This window comes from Limanda limanda, chromosome 22, assembly GCF_963576545.1.
Source record: "Limanda limanda chromosome 22, fLimLim1.1, whole genome shotgun sequence".
Lineage (NCBI taxonomy): Eukaryota > Metazoa > Chordata > Actinopteri > Pleuronectiformes > Pleuronectidae > Limanda > Limanda limanda.
The window spans coordinates 3,207,862-3,224,708 of NC_083657.1; the positions used below are offsets into that span (position 1 = coordinate 3,207,862).

General features: G+C 46.2%; 1 protein-coding gene across 1 annotated transcript in view; it reads left to right on the forward strand.

The window, feature by feature from the left end:
• col4a6 (collagen, type IV, alpha 6) overlaps positions 1-16,847 on the forward strand; it is an 87,680-nt gene that overhangs the window by 62,778 nt on the left and 8,055 nt on the right. Inside the window, exons 4-27 of the mRNA XM_061066620.1 lie at positions 1,131-1,265; positions 1,374-1,418; positions 1,651-1,770; positions 1,877-1,939; positions 2,070-2,105; positions 5,081-5,143; positions 5,324-5,359; positions 5,471-5,512; positions 8,505-8,594; positions 8,710-8,763; positions 8,904-8,966; positions 9,057-9,101; positions 9,242-9,295; positions 9,924-9,993; positions 10,086-10,187; positions 10,299-10,457; positions 10,801-10,851; positions 12,081-12,164; positions 12,303-12,460; positions 12,544-12,726; positions 12,842-13,025; positions 14,777-14,821; positions 16,265-16,333; positions 16,622-16,735. Coding sequence (XP_060922603.1) covers positions 1,131-1,265; positions 1,374-1,418; positions 1,651-1,770; positions 1,877-1,939; positions 2,070-2,105; positions 5,081-5,143; positions 5,324-5,359; positions 5,471-5,512; positions 8,505-8,594; positions 8,710-8,763; positions 8,904-8,966; positions 9,057-9,101; positions 9,242-9,295; positions 9,924-9,993; positions 10,086-10,187; positions 10,299-10,457; positions 10,801-10,851; positions 12,081-12,164; positions 12,303-12,460; positions 12,544-12,726; positions 12,842-13,025; positions 14,777-14,821; positions 16,265-16,333; positions 16,622-16,735 — 2,065 coding nt within the window. The remainder of the gene's footprint in view (positions 1-1,130; positions 1,266-1,373; positions 1,419-1,650; positions 1,771-1,876; positions 1,940-2,069; positions 2,106-5,080; positions 5,144-5,323; positions 5,360-5,470; positions 5,513-8,504; positions 8,595-8,709; positions 8,764-8,903; positions 8,967-9,056; positions 9,102-9,241; positions 9,296-9,923; positions 9,994-10,085; positions 10,188-10,298; positions 10,458-10,800; positions 10,852-12,080; positions 12,165-12,302; positions 12,461-12,543; positions 12,727-12,841; positions 13,026-14,776; positions 14,822-16,264; positions 16,334-16,621; positions 16,736-16,847) is intronic.

Sequence of the window (16,847 nt, forward strand, 5' to 3'; positions counted from 1 at the left end):
GCTGGAGGCGGAGCGGCGTCCTCAGCCAGACGCCGCGTGGTCAAAGAAAAAATGATCTTTGTGTGAGTGATGTCACTGCAGACAGGAAGTCCCTCCTGCTGTTTGATTACACGTGTTTCTGCAGGATTCTGCAAAAACGACTGAATTGATTTCCATTTCCACTTTCGTTGGTTTGAAGAAAACGCTGCAGTTGGTGTCCCTCACCACTAGGGGGTGCTGCCCACTGGGATTCATTATTATTTATTAACTTGTTGTTGTTGTGTTGTCTGCAGATTGTGTTGAGTTTCTGTTCCGTCCGATCTTCCTGTGACTTTTCTTTGACCCGAACGCAGACATCTGTCGCTCTCTCTCTCCTCCGTCTCCTCCTCCCTCCATTCCTCCCCCCCTCCTTACCTCACCTGATACTGCCTCCTAAAAGATGAGCTAATGGCAGGTTGTCAAGTGTGTGTGTGTGTGTGTGTGTGTGTGTAAGTGTGTTGGTTCTTTGTCTTTATACTGCCATCACGTGGTTGAAGGTGGACACTGCAGTTCGTCATTTGCAGCACAGAGGGAGGAAAAACTTTAAGATTGAATTAGTAAAACAAAATGTTCCCAACTAAACAATCTCAAAGTTTTATCTTTTAAAACATTATCATAAATGTTTAAAATAGATCTTAGAAGAAATTTTCAAAAAAAGATTTTTTGAGACCCAAAAAAGTGATGTATGCTTTCTACCTTCCAGAAGATTCAATGTTTTATAATATTTCATAAATTATAGGTATTTTTTCTGTGTATCTGCATCATGATATATTTATTATTATTGGAAATAATTATAAAGGAGGAATAATATAGAATTCAAACCAATATTTATACTTCAGAATTGTACTAATTTACCTTTTTTAGACATTTATTTAAAATCTTCAACAAAACGTCCTCATCTCTACGTGGTTATAATGTGTTTATAAGAACATTTAAGGGCATTTTAAGTGCTATTGAGATATTTTACAACATGTTATATGACAAATTCAATCATTCAACTTCAAGCAACTTCCTCTGGAGACGTCTGAGAAAGAAAAAGGTTTCCTAGACATGGTTTTTGTGTTTTTGCATCAACAATAATCTGCTTGTGTCTGTTCCCTGTGGTGGTCCAGGGTCGACCCGGGCCTCTTGGCGATGTGGGTCAGAGCGGACCCGAGGGGTCCCGCGGCAGCCTGGGGCCTTCAGGGCCCAAAGGGGAGAAGGGACAAATCGGCCTGAAGGGCCCGTCCGGCCCCAAAGGAGACAAAGTGAGTTCCACGGATCTTCACTTGATCTCAAAAGTCACATGTTGTGAAGTCGTGAGCGACGACACATTTTAACCTGGATGTAAATGACGTGTGTTTGAACCTGTGCAGGGACCGATGGGAGTTCCTGGGTTCAAGGGAACTGATGGAGTTCCTGTAAGTACAATACAAACACACAATTCATATTCACACAAATACAGAAATGTGGTGGTTTGTAAGCTTTTTTGTTTCTATGGAGTTTTTACAATCGGTTAAATGGAGGAGAAAGTTCAAAGTTTTCATATCAGACAACACGAACCCTGGTGTCCGTTAAATAGATCAAGCTCTAACAATAATAATAACATTGATTAGTCCTGGTTCTGTAAGAGTGCGCCCTCCTCTCCCTCAGGGTCACCCCGGTCTGGAGGGCGGCCGAGGCCCACCCGGTCTGGACGGCTGGAACGGGACCAGAGGAGAACCCGGGGACTCGGGCTACGGGATCGGAACACCCGGATACCCTGGACCCGCTGTGAGGATAAACCTTCATCCTCTCCTCTGTGTTTATTTACACACACACACGTTCTTATGTGTGTCTGCAGAATGAACACGTGTGACTGTGTCCTCTCCTCTCACAGGGATCCCCCGGGTTCAAGGGCCAGAAAGGAGAACCTCGATACGTCGGCGCTGACGGAGGCGGGGTAAGATGGCTCCACGATCATTTATAATGTTTAGGAAGAAGAAGATCTGACGTGTGTCAAAGGTCAAAGGTCACAGTGACCCTCATGCAGCTGCAGGTTTATAACCATGAGTTCTTCTCTCCTCGTGCAGAGTTATCCAGGACCACCAGGACTCGACGGGCGACCTGTAAGTCACGCTGTGTAGATTACGTTTGTTACAATGTTCAGTGGTAACGTCAGATTGAATTAGTAAAACAAAATGTTCCTTCTAAACAATCTCAAAGTTTTATCTTTTAAAACATTATCATAAATGTTTAAAATAGATCTTAAAAGAAATGTTCACATATAGATTAATCTGAGACCCAAAAAAGTGATGTATGCTTTCTACCTTCTGGAAGATTCAATGTTTTATTTTTTAACCAAATTATAGTGTCAGACTTAAATTATAGGTATTTTGTCTGTGTATCTGCATCATGATATATTTATTATTATTGGAAATAATTATAAAGGAGGAATAATCTCGAATAAACCAATATTTATACTTCAGAATTGTACTAATTTACCTTTTTTAGACATTTATTTAAAACCTTCTACAAAAGTCCTCATCTGTACGTGGTTATAATGTGTTTATAAGTACATTTAAGGGCATTTTAAGTGCTATTAAGATATTTAATAACATGTTATATGACAAATTCAATCATTCAATTTCGAGCAACTGTTTTTGTTTCCTGACCTGGTTCTGTTTCCTGACCTGGTTCTGTTTCCTGACCTGGTTCTGTGTCCTGACCTGGTTCTGTGTCCTGACCTGGTTCTGTTTCCTGACCTGGTTCTGTTTCCTGACCTGGTTCTGTTTCTTGACCTGGTTCTGTTTCCTGACCTGGTTCTGTTTCCTGACCTGGTTCTGTTCCCTGACCTGGTTCTGTTTCCTGACCTGGTTCTGTTTCCTGACCTGGTTCTGTGTCCTGACCTGGTTCTGTTTCCCGACCTGGTTCTGTTTCCCGACCTGGTTCTGTTTCCTGACCTGGTTCTGTTTCCTGACCTGGTTCTGTTTCTTGACCTGGTTCTGTTCCCTGACCTGGTTCTGCGTCCTGACCTGGTTCTGTTTCCTGACCTGGTTCTGTTTCCTGACCTGGTTCTGTGTCCTGACCTGGTTCTGTTTCCTGACCTGGTTCTGTTTCCTGACCTGGTTCTGTGTCCCGACCTGGTTCTGTTTCCTGACCTGGTTCTGTGTCCCGACCTGGTTCTGTTTCCTGACCTGGTTCTGTTTCCTTTCCTGCTTCTGTTTCCTGACCTGGTTCTGTGTCCTGACCTGGTTCTGTTTCCTGACCTGGTTCTGTGTCCTGACCTGGTTCTGTGTCCTGACCTGGTTCTGTGTCCCGACCTGGTTCTGTTTCCTGACCTGGTTCTGTTTCCTTTCCTGCTTCTGTGTCCTGACCTGGTTCTGTGTCCTGACCTGGTTCTGTTTCTTGACCTGGTTCTGTTTCCTGACCTGGTTCTGTTCACGACCTGGTTCTGTTTCTTGACCTGGTTCTGTTTCCTTTCCTGCTTCTGTTTCCTGACCTGGTTCTGTTTCCTGACCTGGTTCTGTTTCCTGACCTGGTTCTGTGTCCTGACCTGCTTCTGTTTCCTGACCTGGTTCTGTGTCCTGACCTGGTTCTGTGTCTTGACCTGGTTCTGTTTCCTGACCTGGTTCTGTTTCCCGTCCTGGTTCTGTTTCCTGACCTGGTTCTGTTCACGACCTGGTTCTGTTTCCTGACCTGGTTCTGTTTCCTGACCTGGTTCTGTTTCCTGACCTGGTTCTGTGTCCTGACCTGGTTCTGTTTCCTGACCTGGTTCTGTTTCCTGACCTGGTTCTGTGTCCTGACCTGGTTCTGTTTCTTGACCTGGTTCTGTTTCCCATCCTGGTTCTGTGTCCTGACCTGGTTCTGTTTCCTGACCTGGTTCTGTGTCCTGACCTGGTTCTGTTTCCTGACCTGGTTCTGTGTCCCGACCTGGTTCTGTTTCCTGTTTCCTGTTTCCTGACCTGGTTCTGTGTCCTGACCTGGTTCTGTTTCCTGACCTGGTTCTGTTTCCTGACCTGGTTCTGTTTCCCGTCCTGGTTCTGTTTCCTGACTTGGTTCTGTGTCCTGACCTGGTTCTGTTTCCTGACCTGCTTCTGTTTCCTGACCCTGTTCTGTTTCCTGACCTGGTTCTGTGTCCTGACCTGGTTCTGTTTCCTGACCTGGTTCTGTTTCCTGACCTGGTTCTGTTTCCTGACCTGGTTCTGTGTCCTGACCTGTTTCTGTTTCCTGACCTGGTTCTGTTTCCTGACCTGGTTCTGTGTCCTGACCTGGTTCTGTGTCCTGACCTGGTTCTGTGTCCTGACCTGGTTCTGTTCCCTGACCTGGTTCTGTGTCCTGACCTGGTTCTGTTTCCCGACCTTGTTCTGTTTCTTGACCTGGTTCTGTTTCCTGACCTGGTTCTGTTTCCTTTCCTGCTTCTGTTTCCTGACCTGGTTCTGTGTCCTGACCTGGTTCTGTTTCCCGACCTGGTTCTGTTTCCCGACCTGGTTCTGTGTCCTGACCTGGTTCTGTTTCCTGACCTGGTTCTGTGTCCTGACCTGGTTCTGTTTCCTGACCTGGTTCTGTGTCCTGACCTGGTTCTGTTTCCTTTCCTGCTTCTGTTTCCTGACCTGGTTCTGTTTCCTGACCTGGTTCTGTTTCCCGACCTGGTTCTGTGTCCTGACCTGGTTCTGTTTCTTGACCTGGTTCTGGGTCCTGACCTGGTTCTGTTTCCTGACCTGGTTCTGTGTCCTGACCTGGTTCTGTTTCTTGACCTGGTTCTGTGTCCTGACCTGGTTCTGTTTCCTGACCTGGTTCTGTTTCCTGACCTGGTTCTGTGTCCTGACCTGGTTCTGTTTCCTGACCTGGTTCTGTGTCCTGACCTGGTTCTGTTCACGACCTGGTTCTGTTTCCTGACCTGGTTCTGTGTCCTGACCTGGTTCTGTTTCCTTTCCTGCTTCTGTTTCTTGACCTGGTTCTGTGTCCTGACCTGGTTCTGTTTCTTGACCTGGTTCTGTTTCCTGACCTGGTTCTGTGTCCTGACCTGGTTCTGTTTCCTGACCTGGTTCTGTTTCCTGACCTGGTTCTGTTTCCTGACCTGGTTCTGGTTTATCGTCCTCAGGGAATCCGAGGTCCAGATGGCCGGGTTGGTTCACCGGGTCCTCAAGGACCTGAGGGATACGTGGTACGATCCGTTTCTCCTCCATGTTAATATCACACCCGGACACATGTTATTCTTCATGTTCATTTCAAGTCCCTACAATTAATAAATGAATCATTTTAATATTTGTGTATATCATTTCTGATTTATCGTTGTTGACCTTATCTTTAACTAACGAAGTCTGATTCTGTCGTCTGTCTTTAGGGTCCTCCCGGCCCCCCCGGTCCTCAAGGGCTGATGGTGAGTAAAACAAACACACTCTTATATAAATGTGATATAATATATTGTGAAGAGGTTTGTGTGATAGTGTCGCTTTGTGTGTAACATCGTGTGGAACCTTGTTGTGTTCAGGGGAGTCGCAGCGACGGATATCAAGGAGAGAAGGGAGACAAGGTACCAGCTTCCACATCCTCCTCTTCATCCCTCCTTCCTCCTCCTCTTCATCTCTACTTCCTCCTCTTCTTCATCTCTCCTTCCTCCCCCTCTTCATCTCTTCATCTCTCCTTCCTCCTCCTCTTCATCTCTCCTTTCTCCACCTCTTCATCTCTTCATCTCTCCTTCCTCCCCCTCTTCATCTCTCCTTCCTCCTCCTCTTCATCTCTCCTTCCTCCCCCTCTTCATCTCTTCATCTCTCCTTCCTCCTCCTCTTCATCTCTCCTTCCGCTCCTATTCATCTCTCCTTCCTCCCCCTCTTCATCTCTTCATCCTCTCCCTCTTCATCTCTTCATCTCTCCTTCCTCCCCCTCTTCATCTCTCCTTCCTCCTCCTCTTCATCTCTCCTTCCTCCCCCTCGTCATCTCTTCATCTCTCCTTCCTCCTCCTCTTCATCTCTCCTTCCTTCTCCTATTCATCTCTCTTTCATCCCCCTCTTCATCTCCTCTCTCCTCCTCCTCCTCCTCTTCATCTCTCCTTCCTCCTCTTCTTCATCTCTCTTTCATCCCCCTCTTTATCTCTTCATCTCTCCTTCCTCCTCCTCTTCATCTCTCCTTCCTTCGCTTCTTCATCTCTCTTTCATCCCCCTCTTCATCTCCTCTCTCCTCCTCCTCCTCTTCATCTCTCCTTCCTCCTCTTCTTCATCTCTCTTTCATCCCCCTCTTTATCTCTTCATCTCTCCTTCCTCCTCCTCTTCATCTCTCCTTCCTTCGCTTCTTCATCTCTCTTTCATCCCCCTCTTCATCTCTTCATCTCTGCTTCCTCCCCCTCTTCATCTCTCCTTCCTCTTCTTCTTTATCTCTCTTTCATTCCCCTCTTCATCTCTTCATCTCTCCTTCCTCCCCCTCTTCATCTCTCCTTCCTCCTCCTCTTCATCTCTCCTTCCTCCTCCTCTTCATCTCTCCTTCCTCCTCCCTCTTCATCTCTCCTTCCTCCCCCTCTTCATCTCTTCCTCTCTCCTTCCTCCTCCTCTTCATCTCTTCATCTCTCCTTCCTCCTCCTCTTCATCTCTCCTTTCTCCACCTCTTCATCTCTTCATCTCTCCTTCCTCCCCCTCTTCATCTCTTCATCTCTCCTTCCTCCTCCTCTTCATCTCTCCTTCCTCCTCCTCTTCATCTCTCCTTCCTCCTCTTCTTCATCTCTCTTTCATCCCCCTCTTCATCTATTCATCTCTTCATCTCTTCATCTCTCCTTCCTCCTCCTCTTCATCTCTCTTTCATCCCCCTCTTCATCTATTCAACTCTTCATCTCTCCTTCCTCCTCCTCTTCATCTCTCTTTCATCCCCCTCTTCATCTCCTCTCTCCTCCTCCTCCTCCTCTTCATCTCTCCTTCCTCCTCTTCTTCATCTCTCTTTCATCCCCCTCTTTATCTCTTCATCTCTCCTTCCTCCTCCTCTTCATCTCTCCTTCCTTCGCTTCTTCATCTCTCTTTCATCCCCCTCTTCATCTCTTCATCTCTGCTTCCTCCCCCTCTTCATCTCTCCTTCCTCCTCCTCTTCATCTCTCCTTCCTCCTCCTCTTCATCTCTCCTTCCTCCTCCCTCTTCATCTCTCCTTCCTCCCCCTCTTCATCTCTTCCTCTCTCCTTCCTCCTCCTCTTCATCTCTTCATCTCTCCTTCCTCCTCCTCTTCATCTCTCCTTTCTCCACCTCTTCATCTCTTCATCTCTCCTTCCTCCCCCTCTTCATCTCTTCATCTCTCCTTCCTCCTCCTCTTCATCTCTCCTTCCTCCTCCTCTTCATCTCTCCTTCCTCCTCTTCTTCATCTCTCTTTCATCCCCCTCTTCATCTATTCATCTCTTCATCTCTTCATCTCTCCTTCCTCCTCCTCTTCATCTCTCTTTCATCCCCCTCTTCATCTATTCATCTCTTCATCTCTCCTTCCTCCTCCTCTTCATCTCTCCTTCCTCCCCCTCTTCATCTCCTCTCTCCTTCCTCCTCCTCTTCATCTCTCCTTCCTCCTCTTCTTCATCTCTCTTTCATCCCCCTCTTTATCTCTTCATCTCTCCTTCCTCCTCCTCTTCATCTCTCCTTCCTTCGCTTCTTCATCTCTCTTTCATCCCCCTCTTCATCTCTTCATCTCTGCTTCCTCCCCCTCTTCATCTCTCCTTCCTCTTCTTCTTTATCTCTCTTTCATTCCCCTCTTTATCTCTTCATCTCTCCTTCCTCCCCATCTTCATCTCTCCTTCCTCCTCCTCTTCATCTCTCCTTCCTCCTCCTCTTCATCTCTCCTTCCTTGTCCTCTTCATCTCTCCTTCCTCCCCCTCTTCATCTCTCCTTCCTCCCCCTCTTCATCTCTTCATCTCTCCTTCCTCCTCCTCTTCATCTCTCCTTTCTCCACCTCTTCATCTCTTCATCTCTCCTTCCTCCCCCTCTTCATCTCTCCTTCCTCCTCCTCTTCATCTCTCCTTCCTCCCCCTCTTCATCTCTTCATCTCTCCTTCCTCCTCCTCTTCATCTCTCCTTCCTTCTCCTATTCATCTCTCCTTCCTCCCCCTCTTCATCTCTTCATCCTCTCCCTCTTCATCTCTTCATCTCTCCTTCCTCCCCCTCTTCATCTCTCCTTCCTCCTCCTCTTCATCTCTCCTTCCTCCCCCTCGTCATCTCTTCATCTCTCCTTCCTCCTCCTCTTCATCTCTCCTTCCTTCTCCTATTCATCCCTCCTTCCTCCCCCTCTTCATCTCTTCGTCCTCTCCCTCTTCATCTCTTCATCTCTCCTTCCTCCTCCTCTTCATCTCTCCTTCTTCCCCCTCTTCATCTCTTAATCTTTCCTTCCTCCTCCTCTTCATCTCTCCTTCCTTCTCCTATTCATCTCTCCTTCCTCCCCCTCTTCATCTCTTCGTCCTCTCCCTCTTCATCTCTTCATCTCTCCCTCCTCCTCCTGCTTCCTCCCTCTCCTCCTCCCTCTCCCTCCTCCTCCTCCTGATTGGCTAACGGTGTGTTGTGTGTATCTCAGGGCGACTCCGGTCTCCCCGGACCCAGCGGCACCCCCGGCGACGGCTCGCTGAGAAGTGAACAAACTCTCACTATCTACAAAGGAGATAAGGTACGTCCATTGTTTTCTTCTTTTCTTCGAGTCTAAAGAACTTTATAAAAACCACAGACTGATCATTGAATACAACTTTAACTTCACCTCCGTTGTGTCTGTGTCTCCGTCACAGGGGGAACCCGGATTCAAGGGCGTCCAAGGATTCGCTGGACTCCCCGGTGCACCTGTGAGAATTAAACTAATAATTTGAAGGGTCATTTCTGCACGAGCGATTAGAAATACTTGAAATCAGACAGTGAGAGTTTAAGGAGAGACGAATCTAAACTGAACTCGGTATTAAATCTGTTCTGTGTGATTTGAACTCAGGGGCCGTTCAGTTATCGAGGTGAAATCGGAGAGAAAGGGATTCCTGGATACCCCGGAGCGAGAGTAAGAGATGACCTCACTCTGATCCTTTCATTCTCACGAGTACAAGAAGGAAAAAGTGTGAAAACAAGATGTTGTGTGTTTTTTTCCCAGGGTGCTCCAGGTTTCAACGGCCCCCCCGGCGCTCGAGGACAGCAGGTATAATGTGATCAAAGTAGTGAAGTACTCAGTTGCAGTACTTAGTTACTTTCCTCTTCTGATGTCCAGATATACAGAAAATACTCAATGAATAAGGAATGAGTAAATTCAAACTGACAGGGTTTTTTTCTGCGATACAGGGATATGGCGGTAGCCCAGGTTTCCCCGGGCAACCAGGATACATCGGTCGCAAGGTAAAGTGTGTGATTGTGTTGTTCTGCAGCTTGTGTCGTCGTTGTGGAGCATCGAGCAGAACCTTTCACTTTCTATTGATTAATCCAAGAATATTAAACTTTGACCTGTTATCTTATGAAACTGTTGTGGATCAAAACGTAAATACATCTAAATAAGAAAAAATTTATATAAATAATATATTATAGAAAATAACCGTTATCCACAATTGTCAGTTAAGCTCAGGTACAACTTTAAAAACCTTCTTCCAGGTAAAGAGAGGTATCACGTCTTCTTGCAGTACCAGTGTTTCACCAGCAGATGGTGTCCTCAGGGAGACAAATTAAGAAAATGCCACTTTTACAGAATTCATTTATTTTAAATAGATAAAGACTGGTATTTATTTATTTGGTGCAAATTTGAAACTGATTTCTTCCTTGCTTGTTAGAAACGGTTTAATCTCTTTAACAGTTTCCTCTGTTTCCTGCCTGTGTGCTGAGCTGTGGCTCTGTAGACTTGCTTCAGTCTGGATAAGAATCCGAGTTGCTTCCCACAGTTTTCTATCATTAGCTTTGATTCCTTCAGCTCGGTCTAACACATCTCTTCTTTACTTCTTCCTCTTCTGTGACGCTTTGAATCTGCATCTCTCAGGGAGAACAGGGAGACCCCGGACCACCAGGACCCCCCGCCTTCGTGACAGATCGGGGCACCTCCATTCAAGGTTACATCTTCACCTGTATTAATGCCCTGATGATGTGTTTGAATATGTGTGAGCGTTTATGCTTTAACCATCTGGTCTGTGATTGGCTGCAGGACAACCAGGTGACCCAGGACTTAGCGGCCGGCCTGGCGCCCCCGGCGACCAGGGATCTCCCGGGTATCCAGGACAACCAGGGCCACCAGGAGAATTACTGGGCAAGTAACCTCAACATCTTTAACTGTCTTTAATTACACACGTCACACTTTTAAAAGTAACAACATTAATATATTCGTCTAAAACGTCTGTGAATCCTCTTCTCTGCACAGGTACAACAGGTACCGGTAGCTACCGAGGATTCCCCGGCAGCTCCGGCCCCAAAGGAGAGAAGGGGAACGACGGTCTACCAAGCTACGGCCAGAAGGGATACCCCGGCCCCTCCGGCTCGCCCGGACCCCCCGGCCTTCCCGGACCTCCAGGCCACACGAGTACGTTCACACAGACACACTAACGAAAGACCTCTGGTCCCTCGCAGGCGGTCGCCATAGAGACCGACACAGCTCCTGGGTTCCAGCAGATAAATGTTGTTTAAGTTGTCGTGACGCTGATGAATTGACATGTGTAACAGTTGTTTTATTTTCCTGTGAAAACCTTTTGACGAGCAGTTTTTAAAGATGAAATGACGCTGACACAGCATCACTCTGAGCTGCTGTAAACACTTTGCAGCTGGAAGATGGATGCAGTTTTTTTTTAACATTTGTACTCATCGGTAAGTCAAGCTAGAATGAGACTTTAAAGCATCGTGGCTGATTGACTTTACTGTCCTCCAAGGCTCGGGAGGCGACCCCTGTGTCATCTACCCCACAGGTCAGTCAAACACAGGTTTCCTATAGGCCGCCATATTGCTCTGAGCGCCTTGCAGCATACAGCCTGCCGACGCCAAGCGCAGAACAACAGACGCAACTTTCTGCCTCTGTGCTTTTTACTTTTCCGCGCCGTACTGCGTGCAGGGTGCGGTAGGAAGTCGAGCTGAGGCCGGCGCCGCCTCCTTGTGGCTTCCGACTTGGATGGGAGAGTCTCTGAACTCCAAGCTGCTTCTCGCTGGCCGGAACATTCACTGATTTTACATGGACGTTAATGCTTGGCAGTGTTTGCTACAATTTCAATTTCCGTTTGGCACCAACACGGGAAACGAAGGACGAGAAAGAATCAGGACACAAACTGAAAGGAAGTTAAAGTAACAATAACAATAATAACAATGATACGCTTTCTTTCAGTTTAATAATCATTTAAAAATGACTTGATCCAAATGTTCACGTTACAGAAGCAGTTTGAAAGTTCGGAACCGAAACGGCCAAAATACAAAATGCAAAAAATACAGAAACCAATAATTTGATACATCAAGGAATTGACAATACATGTTGCGGATAAATTGGATATTTATTTATTTCTGTATATCTCAACTTTTTCATATAGTTCTACATTCATTCATTAATTTATTTCTGTACATTTAATTATTTCTCTATTCGCACACTTATTCATTTGTTTTTACAATCATATTTCATTTTTGTTCATGATCAAAGTGACAATAAGAGGAGAAGTGTTTGCTTTAGTCTTGTTTGTTGGTGTCGGTGCCAAACAGCCACACGCTCTGCTTGCTGCTCTCTGCATTATAGTCGATGTAAAATCACTGAATTTCAAGCTGAATAAGAAGCTGTTTTATTTTTTTTCATTTTTTTTACTATGACACAAACAACTTAATGCTTTTATTTCTTATTTTGAGTAAGCGTCTGTCATCTTGCATCAGCAGCCGCAGCAGCAGCAGCCTCTCAGATCTTCTGTCAGATCTGCTGAGCCCACAGAGCAAACTAACCCTGATTTCACACTGTGACAACAAGCTGTGCTCGTGCCAATGTTTACGTGAGAGGAGATAAAAGCTCTGAGTCCCGAGACGCTGTCGGATGATCTCATCCTCTGTCAGCGGGATCCAGCTTCTGATCAAAGTGTGAAATCTAAAGAAAAGCACATGAATCGTTTCAGGACATTCTGTGACGAGTTGAACGTGTTTGAACTTTAACTGATGTGACGTGTGTGTGTGTGTGCGTTCGCAGCTTCACCAGAGGTACACAATGGACAGCCCGGGCTCCCTGGCTCCCCAGGGGAATCCGGTGGCACCGGTTACAAAGGCCTCAGAGGTACACACACACACACACACACACACACACACACACACACACACACACACACACACTACCTCCTGTTCACACCTGCACGCACACTTCATCTTGTGCAAAATGCTTCTCCTGACCCTCTTTTCCACCTCTGTCCTCCAGGTGATGCTGGCGACTGTAATTGTAGAGGAGGAGGCTCTGGAGGGTTCCCAGGGTTACGCGGCCCCCCCGGGGTCAATGGCGGCCCCGGCTTCGATGGACGCAAGGGAGATCCTGGTGACCCCGGCTCCCCTGGCTTTGGTGGCGGTCAGGGACCTCCTGTGAGTAACATTTTGACCCAGAGTTTTTTGAGTTTGTCGTTGTACCGAACACTGAAGTTGTCAATCTGTCCGTCCTCGTCCAGGGTCGACCGGGCGGAACGGGTTTCTTTGGCCGTAAGGGGGAGAAGGGGGAGACTAACTACCGTGGAGGAGGTGGTGGAGTGAAGGGAGAAATCGGAGCTCCAGGGCCCAGAGGACCCATGGGTGAAACTGGAAAACCTGGCAGAGACGCACTACCTGGCTTCCCAGGTGCCCCCGGACCTCCGGTAAGAACAGAGACACTGAGTGTTATCTTCCTTTACTGTACTTTCCTTTCCTAACTTTCCCTCTCCCCTTTCCTTTTCCCTCCTCTCTTGCTCTCCCCTCCCCTCCCCTCCCCAGGGTGACAGCGGCTACGGCACAGTTGGAGAGAAAGGTTTCCCAGGATACCTGGGGGCTAAGGGGCGTCCCGGAGAGCCTGGCTCTCCCGGTATCACCACCGGCGGATTCCCAGGCCTTAAGGGAGCGGAAGGAGATCCCGGATATCCTGGGTTACCAGGGCCACCTGGTTCACCTGGGCCGAAAGGTAAGTGATGCCGGGGAAGAATGACGGAGGCGGAAGAAAGGACAGGAAGTGCTGGATGGTGGCGTGTTGAGAGAGCGTGACAAAGAAAGTGTGTGTGTATGTGTGTGTGTGTGTGTATGTGTGTGTGTGTGTTTGTGTGTGTGTGTGTGTGTGTGTGTGTGTGTGTGTGTGTGTGTGTGTGTGTGTGTGTATGTGTGTGTGTGTGTGTGTGTGTGTGTGTGTGTGTGTGTGTGTGTGTGTGTGTGTGTGTCTCATGCCATATTCCTCCCACAGGGCTGAAACCCCTGATCAAACATCCATCTCATCCCGTTACCATCCATCCTCCATAAACTGTTGTCACCATAGCAACCACATCTTAACACCATAAACCAATAGGAGAGGTTTTTAGTGGACAAGCACTTCCTGGTGCAGCGGCCCGTCTGTCCAGGACCTGAAGGGACAACGTTAGACTTTCTGTGCAGAAGCAGCTTCACACCTCGGCTGCAGCAGCACTGTGACTTAACTACACGATTAATGGTCTCCATTAATGTGCTTGTGCACCTCTTCTGCAGCCAATAATCTGTGATCCATAAGCTGCTTCATTAGTCGACTGATTGATGCATATTGTTGAGATTTTAATGCTGATTGCACAACAGCCCACTGTGCTTCTTTAGTCTCTGAGAGAAGACGTGCTCAACAGATCAAAGTTGAGTTTGGTCTTTGGAGGAAGAAGATGGTGTCACAAGGTCTGAACGAGTTTTCACAAGACGCAAAGGAAACACTGAACCTACTGTTTATTAACTTATTTATTAGAGACAGATACAACCAATTTCCCCTTTGTAGAGTCGTAATATTACAATGATAGTAAAGTTTTAATATTACAAAGTAAAGTGGTAATTTGAATCTGATGATAAAGTTGTAATAGGAAGAAGGAACCACACAGACCTCTTCCCTGTTTTGTTGGTTATTTTTAATGATATTTGTTTTTATTTCATCAATCTGGCCCTAATACTATTTCCTGTTTTAAAAGAAAAATTTAAAAAAGCAGATTAACCTGATATTATATTTACTTCAGCTAATTTTTAAATGCCTGACCAAAAAAATTCATCTGGCAACATCTGGATCCACATATGAAGATACACAGTTACCGCACCCCCTCAGAGTGTTAAGTCTATACAATATTATAATATAGAATCATAATTATAATAAAACGGATTAAGTAAAGTTCACCCTGTTGACACCAGCCTCCTCCTGACTCCGTTCCATCTCTCTGAGACTCAACGACACAAAGTCCTCGGCAGCAGCTCGGTGTGAATGTGTTGCTCTCGTGTCCTGATGCTAATGCTAAACGAATGATTTTGTTTTTTTTGCTTTTAATACGAAGGTTATTGTCGCTCGCAGGAGATGAGAGGGAGTGGGTGGAGGGGGGGGGGCAGACACACAAACAATGTGATGACCTGTCGTGACCCTAACCCTAACCCTCCTCCTGTCGAGGGGAATAATCTGGTTTTAAGCTCTTTTACATTTGAAGCATTTTAATATTCCCCTTTGCCTTAACTGAATGAGCCTTTAATTAATTGAATGGAAGTGATTGCTGATTTGCTGATATCTGTTTGATGATAAACAATTTAATTGCTTTATTGGCGCATGCATGCAAGATGCTTTGTATGCCGCCATTATCTCTCTCTCTCTCTCTCTCTCTCTCTCTCTCTCCCTCTCTCTCTCTGTTCATCCACCTCTCTGACCTCCCCTGTGCATGTGTATCTGTCCAGGTGAAAACAGCTGTGGAGGGGTTTATGACGGCGGAGAGGGAACGGGTGGGTAACTTACTTTTTCATCCACCGGTCAGAGCCCGAGTCACGGGCCTCAGGTTCACTCTGGTGGAATCATTAAGGGCGTTGATAGAAATCCAGCTCATCGCTTCACGAAGAAACGCTGGAGGAGGAGCTTCAGACTCAGCTCAGGGAGAAATGGTCCAAGTGTCTGGAAACGTGTTCACAATGAACTCGAGCTTCCATTTCATAAAGATAAGATCCACCAATCAGGAGAGAGAAGTGAGGAGTAGTTCAAATTTGGTCAACCATTATCCAGGTGTGTTCTCATTCTGAACACCAGGGGGAGTTTAACTCAAGAAAGGCAGTAGTTCAGCTTCGCAGATCACCGTTTATAAAGAACTCGTTGCTAGGTTAAGAATAATCCTATCTGTTAAATATCATTAAATCATTTTTACTCTCATCAATAAACCCATCAAACATCAGTAGCTCATGAGGACTCGATCACAGCAAAGGACTCTGGGAGATGTAGTCTGTTACACCCTGGCTCGCGGTCAATCATTTGTTCATGGCGGCGCCGATGGAAGCGCCGCGCTCCCTCGCCTCAGGGTCTCCATCCGGCCGCCGCCAGTGGATGATTGACAGTCTGAGACCAGTTCACGCTCCAATCACCTCCTGCTCTTCCTCCGATCAAAGCTGCTGAAACCTGGCGCATGATTCCAAGCCCCGCCTCTGCTCAACGCTTTTAACCACCAGTGAGGGAGGGAGGGGAAATAACCCCCCCACCCCCACCCCTACACTCTGAATTATACTCAACTTTCTAATGTTTGAGCGTTTCCGTCATCAGCTAATATTTTTTGAACTGCCCCTTAATACGACAATGCATTTGCCACTAACGCCATTCACACATCAGTTGTCATGACGCCGAGTAAGAGAGGAAACGCACGTGATGGCGTGAATGGAGGCGACAGACAATCAACAACGAGAAAGACAATCACCAAAGAATCAACTGTTGAATAAATGTACCAGGGGCTTGGTTTGAAAATACAATATTATTATCAGATACTATATTTATCATGCACTTGTTCTAGGTTATTCTTAGCTAGAGCATTAATGTTTGTCCTCCATGTTTCCTGACCTAAATAATATTTTTAAACACCTTCATGGACTTTTATGGAGATAAAATAGACTCAAAGTGTTCACCAACGTTTATGACATGATTTACAAATGTGTACAGTGATTTGTGCCTAAGTATTGTCACTTACTTTTTGTTTTTTTTTTACCTTTGTGAGTCAATTTTCTCTCCATATTAACTTCAAACCCGCCTCTGTTGTAAATCTCATACATGAGGTGTCATACAATATTACTTAGGCCAGGTTTTAAAACTGTTTTAGTCGTTAAAGTTGAAGTTGCGTGTTCAATTGGTCCCTGTATATGTGTATTGAAGTGCCTATGTGTGATTGCTAACCTGTATGTGACTGCTACCAGGCCAATATCGGAAATGTGACGACGCTGATCCGGGCGACCCCGGTTACCCCGGTTCCCCTGGACGACAAGGTAAAGCTCAACAGAGCTGTTATAGCTCTTCGGATGTAATTTTGTTTAAAATGTTAAAATGAATCAGTCAAATATAAAATTGAGAGTTTACATTTCTGTAAAATATGGGAAATTATGAGCATGTTTGCGTTCTATGACTTTCGATTAAAACACTTGATTTCCTGTGCACGAGAAGGTTTTTAGATAAATAATCTACAAATGCAGAAATGTTAGCGAACTCAATTCAATGGCAGAATAACAAATGTCAATACAGCAAAATGAATGAGTACGACTGTCCGCTCCCGTCAGGCCGGAAAGGTGAACCAGGTGAAAAAGGTTACTCCACCCAGGGACGTCCCGGGTTCGACGGATCCAAAGGAGACAGAGGAGAACCCGGTTCCGGAGGTCAACCTGGACCCCCAGGTGAATTCATGTTAAATTCATGTTTCCTAAAGATGGTTTCTGTCATTTAGTTTAAATAAAAGTCTTCATGTTCCTGATAAGTTTGATTTTAATTAGCTAACGTCCTGATTGA